Below are 11,972 nucleotides of genomic sequence, written 5' to 3'. Positions count from 1 at the left end.
CAATCCACTGTTATGCAGGGTAACTTAGTTCTAAATATGGATAGGAAGAATTTTTTCCTTACTTATTTTTAAACACAAATTAAAAGCACGTGGCAGAATTTACAATGAAAAAACAACAGGGCTCAGATGCGTCAGTTCCTGGAGTAAAGTTAGCAAATCACTCAGCAAGAGATTTTCTTATATATTCTGCATCAAGTTTTCTTGTCACACCCCCTTACTATTTTAGAGTTTGGGGACAAAACTCATTGGTGGATAATTATGTTTTTCCTGGCACGCATAAATAGGGCTCTCTTGAATTTAGCTGTGTCGTACCAAATGTACCTATTATATCATTGACTGGATAGGCAATCAACAAGTATTTTAATTTTTGTGCTTGTTTTTTGACTGCGGATAAGGGTTTTTTCACTAATTTACTTTTTAAAATTAGAAGCGGCTTCCTCATCCGTATCTGTAAAGTGCTGTCACTCCCATGATTTGAAAAGAAAAAAACCACACTACTAAAAACAGCAAGTTTGTTTTTTCGACCATCATTTGTTCCCACTCCCCACCTTGTATAACCCGAAATACTTCCCCAGTTTATTTTCCCACCTCAGGAATAAGCCCTATTTTCTTTTAGTTTTTTAGTCTTTTATTTTCCCCTTGCCTGCAGGATCTTCTCCAGAATACTCTCTGATTTCGGGACTGTAAGCCACTAGCCAGATACGATAGGCTTACGAACAGGGAGGGGCACCTCTATGGGCGCGCGTTGTTTCAGCCAATATTCATTTACCAAAATATGGAGGGGGGAGGGAAACAACCTATGAGAATTCTGAGCCCAAGAATTTGTTTTAAGAGAGCTCCTACTTCTTCCATAAAAATATTCCAGCTCTTTTTATTTCAACCGTCCAACGGGCTGGTTGGATTATGTTCTCTGGATCACAGCTGCCGCCACTCACCATTAGCGGTGTCAACAAGGGTTGATGGACTAGGATGCATCGTCTGGAGAGCCACGCGTTGCCCATCTTAAGATCCCACCCACAGAGGGCACCCGGACAGGACCTCTGAGTTCACCTTTGGGATAAGGGGTCTGCAATCCGTCCCTTAATCTTGCTCGAGCTCTGTTCCCAACCGCCGATCGGGGTCAATTCCTCATTTACAGAGTTAAAAACGAGCGTTTGACATTCCTGTCAGAGGCAGACGGGGCTCCGGTCCCTTCTGATGCGTCTTCCCCCCTCTTCCCGTAGTGATTGGGGTATGCCAATGGAAAGGGAGACCCTCCCCCTTCAGGCGACGAGGAGGGGGTAAGGGGGCAATAAAAGACCCAACAGCCTCAAAGCTGGGTCATTTGGGATCCGCGCCGACTGCAGGTCCGCCTCGCCCTCCCCCTTCGGGGCTGGATTGATTTTTCCTTCATATGAGCCCGTCCGGCGAGGAAGCAGTTTGGGACCATCTTCGAGGCCAGAGTTCAGATGAAGAAGAAAGCCACGAAGAGGAAGACGTCGACATCTTGGGTGAGAGCGACCGGGGACGCCGGCCCCGTCCCAAGGAGCCCGGGAGCCGCGCCGCCGGGAGCAGCCAGGCCACGGGAGCAGCTGGGAGACAGGCTCCCGGCGCGGCGGCAGCGGTGCCGGCCACCGAGGGGCTGGCCAAGCCCCCGTATTCGTACATCGCGCTGATCACCATGGCTATCTTGCAGAGCCCGCAGCAGCAGCTACCGCTGAGCGGAATCTGCGCCTTCATCCGCGGGCGCTTCGCGTACTACCGCGAGCGCTTCCCCGCCTGGCAGAACTCCATCCGCCACAACCTCTCGCTCAACGACTGCTTCGTCAAGGTGCCCCGCGAGCCCGGCAGCCCGGGCAAAGGCCACTACTGGCGCCTCCACCCGGCCTCGCAGGACATGTTCCACAACGGCAGCTTCCTCCGGCGCAGGAAGCGCTTCAAGCGGCCCGCGCCGCCCGCGCCCTCGGCCGCCGGGATCCTGCTCTTCCCGCCTCCACCCTGTCCCCTGCTTCCTCCGGCGGTCGGGTCCCTGCCCGCCTGCGCCTCGCCGCTGCCGGAAAGAAAACAGGGGGCGGCACGGTGGTCTTTGCAAGCGGGGAAGGGGGACCAGCGTCCCGGGAAGGAAGAAATGCGGCCTCGGGCAGAGATCGGCCTGCAGGGCGGCGGCAGTCGCAGGTGCTCCTTCAGCATCGAGAGCATCATGACGGGCCCGAGGACGGCGCCTGCAGTCGTGCAGTTGAGCGCTTGGATCCCGCCTTCGCCCGCGGCCACGTGTAGTCGCAGCCCGGCTCTGCTGTCCCACCCTGAGCGCCTCGTCACCTCGTGGAGGACCTTGCTGGGCTCCGGCACCGGTCAGAGTCCCGCAGCATTGCTCGCGGGTCACCCAGACTTGATCCTCGGCGTAGAAAGCCTGTCTCCTGCCTTCTAGATCCCTGCGCCCGTTCTCTCCCTGGACTTTGCAAATTGCTTCTGGTCGGCGGTTTCAGGAACGCGTCGGATCTTTAATTTGACCTTCTGATTGCTCTGCTTTAGCACGCCCTGCCGCGAAAACTGGAGACGCTTCTTCCTAAATTGTGAATATCACCCTCCCCGTCTCCCTCTTTCGCACCCACGCTGATGAGGGTGTCTTAGTCCCCTCCTGAAGTGGTGTGGTAAAGCACAACACACTATATAAAGGGAATTTCATGCTTCTTGACGTTTGCAGGCAGCAACCGAGCAAAGTCTACCTAAGTACCTGTGCCCTATGACCTAAGGATTCACAGTAATGCAGCATTGAAGTGAAATGTGACTGAACCTCAAAAAAAAAATAAAAAATTGACAGCCTATCCCTCTGATTTCTACTCAGAATTGGATTGGAGCTGAATTCATGCCAATGGATTGCTTAATTGGTTATCAACATTTTATATAAATGAAAACAGGAATAGATGACTCAGATGAAGCTGTGGAATGGATAAAGAAATCCCATTTTAAGAGCAGCATGAGGGCGCTTTGGTTCCCAGGTTGTGCATTTAGCTCCGTATAGCTCCTTGTGTGCATTTGTGTTTCCTTCCAGCTCAGCTGAACACTCTAAGCTCCAAGCCCTTCCCCTTTTGTTCTGCCCCAAATATTGTGGGTTATACTGGATACAGTATTACTCTGGCCCTTTTCATCTGTCCTCCCATGCCTACCATATATTGCTGTATTCTTAAGGATTGTAATCACTCATATTACACCTATAAAAATCCTAAAATCCCCTGGATTGATCCAAAGAGTTCCAGAGCTCCATGAAGAGACTAGATGTCCAGAGAATCTTCCATTAGATGTGATTGTCAAACATCAACAGATTGTTTAGAGCAGATAAAAATCATAACTTTTTACTATTCTTTACATTCTGCTTTCAACTACTTTTTCAACATTCCTCATACTTCTCAGCAACTATCATCAGTTTTGAACTGAAAGGATCTCCATTTGCATTTCTACTTTATATACATCTCCCATCCCTTAGTTTATTCTTGCTATAAAGCATCAAAACTTATTTTGGACTAGTAAACAATTAGAGTGGTATGAATTGATTGCCTGTTGCATAGGAGTCAAATATATTTCTCAGGTGAACAGATCACCTTTCTTGGAGGATAGATCAGTATCCATCATGCAATCTGTACTGTGCCTCCAAAATTAGCCTGCTTAAATTAGTACAGTAATATATCCCACTGCAAAATTTCAAGGGTCAGCTATCAATGCAATCAATTTCTATTCCTGGAATGGACCCCATTTTATTATTTGCATCAGACAACATAATACTTTGGGATGAATTTTTCTTCAATAAGGAAAAAAAATCATGGGGAGCAGACTGCAGGGAAGTAAGATGAAGATTGTAGGTAGGTGCCACTAATCCAGCTCATCTCCTGGGGTAGATGGAGAATTTAGCATCCCATGTCATCTGCTTGCTTTTTTAATTAATCTATCTCCATCCTGTGTTTTATATATGAACCTGGGAGATCTGGATCTTACCAAAACAATCTGCTATTACCTCCTTGAAACTCATGTAAAGACAAACTACATATTATACAGAATCATACTTAGCCCTTTTTTGTGTGAAATTTAGAAAGTTATATTTTTAATGTTCTGCTCTTACAAAAATTCCCTATTTGTAATAAAGTAGCAGATGAGAGAAGGAGCCATGTTAAATTTTCATGTGTTCTTTGTGGGTCAGTATATATGTAGGATTTTTTTTTCAATGTGGGGAGAATTAAAAAAATAGTTTTTAGTCTCAACTTGCTACACGAATGTGTAAAATTTGCTCTCATTCTCTTCTTGAGTAAACCTAGTGACTACATGGAAAGAATCAAATGGTCTCCCACCACAGTACTAGCCAGACCCAATTCTGCTTAGCTTCTGAGCCCAGACAAGTCCATTCTTGTGCCACTACATCCTGGTAAGGCATTCATCTCTCTCTCTCTCTCTGTTTCCATCTCTGGTATGGTGTAGTGATAAAGGTATCTTTCCTTAGGCATAGAAGCTGGTTAAGTGTGCCTTTGAGCCAATCACTATCTTTCAACTCTTGACTGGGAAATCAGAAAGCTCCTATCTGCTATCCCACACTGGACCAGCAAGGTTTACAGTCCATAACCTTCAATAAAGAGGCCTTCACCCTGCAGTGGAATGATTTCATCTGATCATAGATAGATATAAATAACCTGAGTTTCTTTTCTTGTCAGATTGCATTATGTTAAGCATTTGCAGCTCCATGCTTCTTTCTGTAACTTTCAACTATTGTACTGCTTTTACAGTTAACATCAAGCTTCACAGCCATACATCAACACAGAAGGTAACTCACGCAATGTGTTAACTAGAAATGATGAGGCATGTTAAAGCTGTCGTAAATCAGCTGAAGAGGGCTTCATCCTGCAGTGGATTGACTTGGGCTGAAAATGAAATCTGTCTATCTAATTATGTACACACCCACACATATACATGTGACTTACTTCCTATAGATACTACAAGAGTTGTTTGCAACCAATTAAAGGACATATGTTTTATTAACAAGGGAGAAAACTGCTCCTGAATTTATGCTAACAAAAAACTTTTCAAAATTACCACAAGTTATATTCTTATAACTGTACAGTTCCACCATAGTATTCCAGTTAAAGTGCATCTTGAAGGTATGTGGTATAAAATTGAGACTTTTCACTCCAGGTGGCGCTATTCAACCACTTTCTCAAATATATTTTAAAACTTTAAAGTCATCAAGCATCTGTTTTGGATTTCTCTTATCAGAATAAATATTTTTGCTTACTCGTCAAACTTTTAAATAAACCTGATTTTGATTTTTTTTATTACTGTATTTTAGGGCTGGTGGCATTATTGTGGATGGTTTATTTAAGATTTTTAATATATTATTTTCTAAACTATTCTGGGCTTCTTTAAGAGGAAGAACTGAATTATTTTCCAAAAGTGCTGCCCAGGTGCTAGTAGTCAGCATGGTGTTTAAGGGGAGGGAAGGAGAGAAAGAGGGCATGCAATAGTGAGGATAACGTTATGAGTTTTATCTGGAATACTTGCTACAATTTTTGCAGGCTTTGCCCGAAAAGCATCTTATAATTTGTTGCATAATTATTTTTATGGAAAAAAAAGAAGTAAGTCATGATAACTTTAAAAGAAACTATTCAAATTTATTTTAACTAAGGTTAAAGGTATCAAACTATGATCTGTGATCTACTGGTAGTTAATAAGCTTATTTTAGTAGACCTTCACTTGATTTTCCTACTCGCTATAATTAGATAACCTTTACAGAATTCTGTTCACAAAAACATACTTTCGCCCCAGTACAAAGACAATGCTATCATTGTTAAAATATAAGTTACATATATAGTTAGACTGAAAAACAGGCCTTATTGAATGGCATCCATATTTCTACTCTGGCTAGTCTTTAAAAATATTCAGTTGACTGATGAGAGAAAACAACCATTGCTGAAGATGATTTTACTTTATCATTTCTGAAGATCCTCCCATCTCAATTGGGCAGCATATGATCCTTCTAATCTAGGAGTCAGAAGTCTCCACCCCTGAGCAAAATTTGATTTGTCAGGCTACCCGCTCTGCCCTCCCTTCATCAGGCAGCTGGCCCTCCAAAGTGCTAGTAGTGCCTTAAGAGAACAATTTCCCAAGATTAGTCTACCCCAATGCTTGAGAAAGCAAGGGCCAACTGGAGCCAGAGTTGGCACTTAACAGTAAAGTAAATGGGAGACAACTGGAGTTTATACAGAATCAGAAACAACATTTACATTTATAGTATCAAGAGAAGTCATAATACGTTTATTCTGAGTTGGTCACACCACGCCTAGAATATTCTGTCCAGTTCTGGGCACCCAATGTTAATACTGTAAGTATTATGTGTCCAGGAAACAGCCAATGCCTTTTAATTTGCATGTTCCTTCAGACCCACCCTCTAATCCAGTGTTTCTCAATCTTGGGAACTTTAAGATGTGTGGACTTCAACTCCCAGAATTCCCCAGCTAGCTGGCTAGGGAATTCTGGGAGTTGAAGTCCACACATCTTAAAGTTCCCAAGATCGAGAAACACTGCTTTAATCTATCCTGTTAAGATAGGTCACCCATTCATAGTAATGGCTGCGACCAATCCACATCTCAGCCACTTAAATCCTAGAATCCTCTGATGTTTAATCAAGTCTGGATGCAATGTGATCCAAAGAGGTCCCAGAGCACTCTGCATGTGCTAGAAATCCGGGGAACCTTCATTACTGACATGTGATCACTAAGGATCAACAGCTCCCGGTGGCAGCTAAATTAAAATAATTTCTTACTTTATAATTTCTTGTAATTCCTTATCATTTCTTGCCATTTTATCATTTTTTGACTGTCTCATCAGTGGGGTAGGAAATCTGGCAGATGCTATAATAGGTTATCATTTAACACTTTTTTGTCCACAGGAATTATTTACCTTTGGTTTAAATAGAAAACTGGGAGTGGGTGAATGTGCAGTCTGAGATTACAAGCCTTTTCTTCTTGCATGGTGAAAGGAAAAAAGAAAGCATTTCTCTTATTCCAGAAATTTTATTTGCCTCTTTGTAAATCCCAAATAGTTTTCCAAAGCTTGTTTCAGAATAATTAGGTTTTTGGACAACAAAACCCTTTTCAAGGGAAGAAAATACACACATTTTGTTGTCTATCCCTGCTTGCATAAATATCATGAAAAGTAAGTTTAAACTAAAAGCGTTTGGTAAACCTGCCAAGAGTAGGAACTGAGCAACCTGATAGTTTCCAAATGTCTGATTTATGCACTGTGGTGATTCCAGAGCATCATATGAACTGACCATACATCCTAGAATTTGTTTCAGAGTTTCTTCCAGTATGCAAGATTTATATTACAGACATGGAACTGCTCTGCCCCACCCTTTGCGGGATTTAGTGCTGGTGCTTAAACCATTTCATGGCTTGTTTAAGAGTGATGAATTGCTGGTCTCCAAAAGACGTTACCCATTCACTGAAGCTGTCTCACAGTTTCTTCACGTCGTGTCATCACATGTATGGCAAGGCATGACATAAGGGCTTTCTAGTAGCAGTCTCCTGGTTCCAAAAGCTGGTTGTCTGAAATTATTTTGGTGTCATTTTTATACATTTTTCCAGAGATGTTTAACTGCCAGTTTTATCTCCAGGGCTTCATTTGTATGCTTTTTTACTGATGCTTTAAAATGTTGTTTTATTATTGTGGTAATCTGACCTGAGAAAATGTTCAAAGGCAGGATATTAATATCTTAAGCAAAGGAAGGAATACAAGCTCATGTGGAATCAGTATATGTAATACTTACTTGTAAGTTCCATTTGGTATTTTCCTCCAAGCAAATACTGGTAATCCTTGTTTACTGACTGCCTCATTTAGCAACTATTTGCAGTTACGACCTTGATGAAAAAGTAATACTGTAAAAGTCTGTAAAGCAAAGGAAAGCTGAAATAAGATTTCCTTTGCTTTACAGACCTTTACAGGATTGGTTGCAGTTTCACTTAGCAACCACTTCACTTAACAACTGAGTTGCCAGTCCCAATTGTGGTCGCTAAATGAGGACTAAGCATAGTGTTGTAGATTAAGTTTAAGACCAAATATTTCAGCTAAACAAGGCTGTTAAGCAAACTGCAATTAACTCCTATTTCTTGGCTAACAAGATTTTAGTTAAAAGTTTCAAACTGTTCTATATTGCTCAAGTCAGGACACAACTTTTTAAGGGTCCTTAGCACCCCCTTCCCCTTCTCATAATCGGAGGCATCCACTGAGTCTGGAGGTTTCATCAGAATGATTAAATATATATCACAAAGTCATAACACATGTTCATCTCTTACATATGTGCATACAAAACATGCATATATACAAAAGGAATAGGTTGTGTGGTGACATCACAATACACTTTTCATCATTTGTTCCCCTTGGGGACACCCATGTTCCTAACAGACATCTTACCAAACACATAGTTCATCATGACTGTATACAAACTACTCCCTGAACCACAAACTAGCATATAATATGAAACTCGGTTGAGTAAATCATGATGAAGTTAACCATGGGTAAGCATGGTGTGCAAATACTGCCTCAGCCTGTGACTTTATACGGAGTGAACCCAGTGAATTCCTTCCTGCAGTGTCTACAATCAACAGCTGCCTGACTAACACTTGCTGGTTAGAATTCCTGAGGTATAAGTCTATCCTGTTTAAACATACAAGAGCAATACTTTTTAGGAACATACATAGAACAATGTGCTTAATCCTTCCTTCCTTAGCGTGATGAGAAAAGGAATTGTTCTTATGTCAGTGTGTTCTTATTGTGGTGCACCTTTTCTTCCATATTCTCTTCTGTTCTATGATACAGTGATCATTCCAGGCAGCCTTGTCCCCAACTATCTCTGGCATCAACAGACAGAGTAACAGATCCAAACAGATCCCCAAAATAGCCCAGTGAGGAAACAGTAGCATTATTTATTGGGTAACTTTAGATTCTGAACTTAATGGTCTTACTGCTCTTTAGATGGTAAATTGTGTTAAGCTTAGCATATGTTCTAGTTTAACCAGGACTATCCCAATTTTGGGCTTTAGTCTGGGCAGCCTGCCTGGCATAAAAAAAGCCCTTGTTAAGGGCTTGGAAATATGATAATAATGTAGTACAATCCTGTTGAACTGCTGGATGGAGCCCTAGGCTTTAATCTGAAAGGGGAAAGGGAAAGAAGTGACTCCTTCTTCTGAAATAAGCCATTCGGGAATGGCTTCCATTTAACTACCAATGATGTTTTTTCTTTCCTTGGCTGGATTTCTGGCCCAGAGAAGAGAGAAGAAACAAATTCATAAAAAGAAAGCTAAAAGAACAGAAACAACAACTAGGAAGAAAAAAAAACAGGACAGTAAAGAAGAGGACAACACATAGAGACAAGAGATGCAGCACAAACCTTAATTCAGTTTAATGATAACTAAGTATGTTTACATGCATCAACATTGCCTAGCTTTTTTCTTCCACCTCCCTCTCATTTCCTTTCCATGTGTCTTACAGAGTGCAAACCTGAGGGTGGGGCCTATACAATTACTGATTTTAAAGAGCCATTTTAGGAACTTTATTTGGCTGAAGAACAAAGCAGATATGTTTACATTAATTAATTAATTAATTACCATTTGGGGGAGAGTTTGTTTTCTAAGTTAATACATACAAGCCACCTATTATAAAAAGAAAAGCCTGACCTTGTATTTACAGTATTTCAAAAATGCTGACTTGAAAAGCAACCTGATATCAAGGCCGAAAGAAAGGGAAAAACCCCCCGAATAAACCAGATCCAAGTTACAAAACGAACTCAAATGTGGAAGGCTGCACCGTCATTGCTGCTGTGTCATGTATATGCTTGAAAATACATAGCCTTTCATCCTGTTTGATCCCATTGTCCTAACAGAAGGGTGGGCTAATGTTTTCAGCCTAGGATCATGTGGGTGTATGGGCAAACCCCCCTTGCGCTTCCAGCCCAGAGCTCTCTTTTAGGTTATCCAAAGAGCATTTCCAATGAGCAAGGCGAGAAGCACGCTAAGCTGATCTATAAAGGGTTGGGCGGCTTTGTACAAAATAGAAAGCTGGAGGGCTGACAGTATGTGATCCTCTGGAACAAATGTGTTTCACACAGAGAGAGGCGCCCCAGCCTCTAGTTACATCTCTGGCAGCGGACAACAATTCTCAGCTTCGCTTTCCAGGGTTATTACTGGCCGAGGCTGCCGCCTGCGAACAGGCTTTGGCAGCCCCCTCGTGTCCTTGTTCGAAAAGGGCAGCTGACTTGTTCAGGAGAACATTGCAGAGCGAGCGAGCGGGCGAGCGGGCGAGCGGGCGAGCGGGCGGGCGGGCGGGCGGGCGGGCAGGGCGGCTGGAGGGCCCCAGGCGGAAAGAAGCCCGCCCTTCGCTTCCCGAGGCGAACTTTCCCTTGGGATCCTGGACAGCTATAGGACGCCGAGGCATAAAAAGGATTAAGGCGGGAAAGAGGCGCGGTGGGGTGGCTGCGCAGGGCGGGGCGGCGCTGGGATCTCGTCCTTCTCCCGAGGGGAGCGCCCGGGGCAGAAGCATCGCCGCGCGGACTAAAGGAAGCTCCAAGCCGGGGGCGCAGGCGGACAGTGCTGCCCAGCGAGAGGCCGCTGCCGCAGCGCTATGGAGGGGAGCCCGATCCCGGTGCTCACGGTGCAGACGGTCCCGTACGAGGACCAGAAGCCGACGGGCGGCGGAGGGCTGAGAAGGCCCACCGCGGTCTTCGAGGGCCAGCGCAACTACCTGCCCAACTTCGTGCAGAGCGTGCTCTCCTCTGTCGACTTGCGCGACCGCCAGGGCTGCACCATGGTGGTGGGCAGCGACGGCAGGTACTTCAGCAGGACGGCCATCGAGGTGGTGGTGCAGATGGCGGCAGCTAACGGGGTAAGGGCGGCACCTCCCTGCGCTCCTCCGGAGCTCCGTTGAAGACGAACTTTTGGAGCGGGTTAATAGGGGAATTACTTATCCACAGTTCTAGTTCGTGGTGATGATCATGGTCATGATGATAGGGCAGTCCGTCTTTCTAATCCATTTTAGGGAATTGTGACTTCAAAACGAGATTGTAAATGTTCTGGATTAAGTTGCAGACATGATACGATCATGGTAGGTGGATGTTGTTGGGTCCAGCTGATCTTATGAATTGTTTTACATCTTCAAGTTTCCATTATCCTATGGATCCATTATGCAGTCCATGATTTATTCTATCACATCCTATCATACACATATATGATATATATTCTGTCACATCCTATCCTTCTGTTATCTGTGGCCTCCATTCAATTCATTTGTATAACTTCCCATTCTACCTTCCTCTGTGGAGCTGTTTGCTAGCCTGCCCTTTGTTGCCACATCTGTGTGAGTTCCTGATTGTTGTAATGATGAAAGTGTGCTACAAGACTTGGTGTTGTACTGACTGGTTTGCTGTCAACATTAGAGAACAGCTATTGGTAGCGTAGATTTTGGAGGCTCAATTTTGGAGGCTCACTAAGTTTCTCTGTGTTATATCTTGAGTCTCTGACATATTTACTCCAATACTGTATGGAAAAAATGCAGTGGTTTTTCACTGTCGTCTCTTGCCATCCACCATAGTCTATCAAATTGTTCCAAGGTCTTTGCCTACTTTTCCCCCTCTAATCCGGTGTTCCACTGTTTTTGTTATATTGATTCACTGAATCTGTCTGATCATGTAGTTTGCATATCGCTTGCTTTCAGCTCTGTTGCTGCTTTCTCATGACATAATGAACTACAGTACAAACCAATCAAAACCAGTTTAGCTTAGCATATTGTACAAACTCAGCCTGTACGGTTAGTTGTAGGCTGAGTTAGTATGTTATGTGAAGCCAGGAAATTATGTTAACTAAGCAGAGTATGTTTCAGTGAATTACATGTAAGTGCATTGTATGAATTCAGCCAGTAATTACTCATGTAATTTATTTATATTCTCATAATTTCATAGAGGA

General features: G+C 43.5%; 2 protein-coding genes across 2 annotated transcripts in view; both read left to right on the top strand.

Annotated features, from left to right (window-relative positions):
- Positions 1-1,393: 1,393 nt before the first annotated feature.
- On the top strand, positions 1,394-2,868 carry LOC112543365 (uncharacterized). Its single transcript, XM_025177620.2, has one exon. The coding sequence runs from the start codon at positions 1,394-1,396 to the stop codon at positions 2,405-2,407; it is 1,014 nt and encodes a 337-aa protein (XP_025033388.2). The 3' UTR covers positions 2,408-2,868.
- A 7,474-nt stretch (positions 2,869-10,342) lies between these two features.
- The window catches only part of PGM5 (phosphoglucomutase 5), a 68,437-nt gene continuing 66,807 nt past the window's right edge, over positions 10,343-11,972 (top strand). Inside the window, exon 1 of the mRNA XM_088130222.1 lies at positions 10,343-10,896. Coding sequence (XP_087986348.1) covers positions 10,636-10,896 — 261 coding nt within the window. The 5' untranslated portion in view covers positions 10,343-10,635. The remainder of the gene's footprint in view (positions 10,897-11,972) is intronic.

The sequence above is a fragment of the Python bivittatus genome, unplaced genomic scaffold (assembly GCF_059951505.1).
Source record: "Python bivittatus isolate LINGU-HERP-01145 unplaced genomic scaffold, Pbiv_v1 ctg000850_np1212, whole genome shotgun sequence".
Classification (NCBI taxonomy): Eukaryota; Metazoa; Chordata; class Lepidosauria; order Squamata; family Pythonidae; genus Python; species Python bivittatus.
Note: the sequence above shows the minus strand (reverse complement) of the source record. Positions and strands in the feature narration are given on the sequence as shown.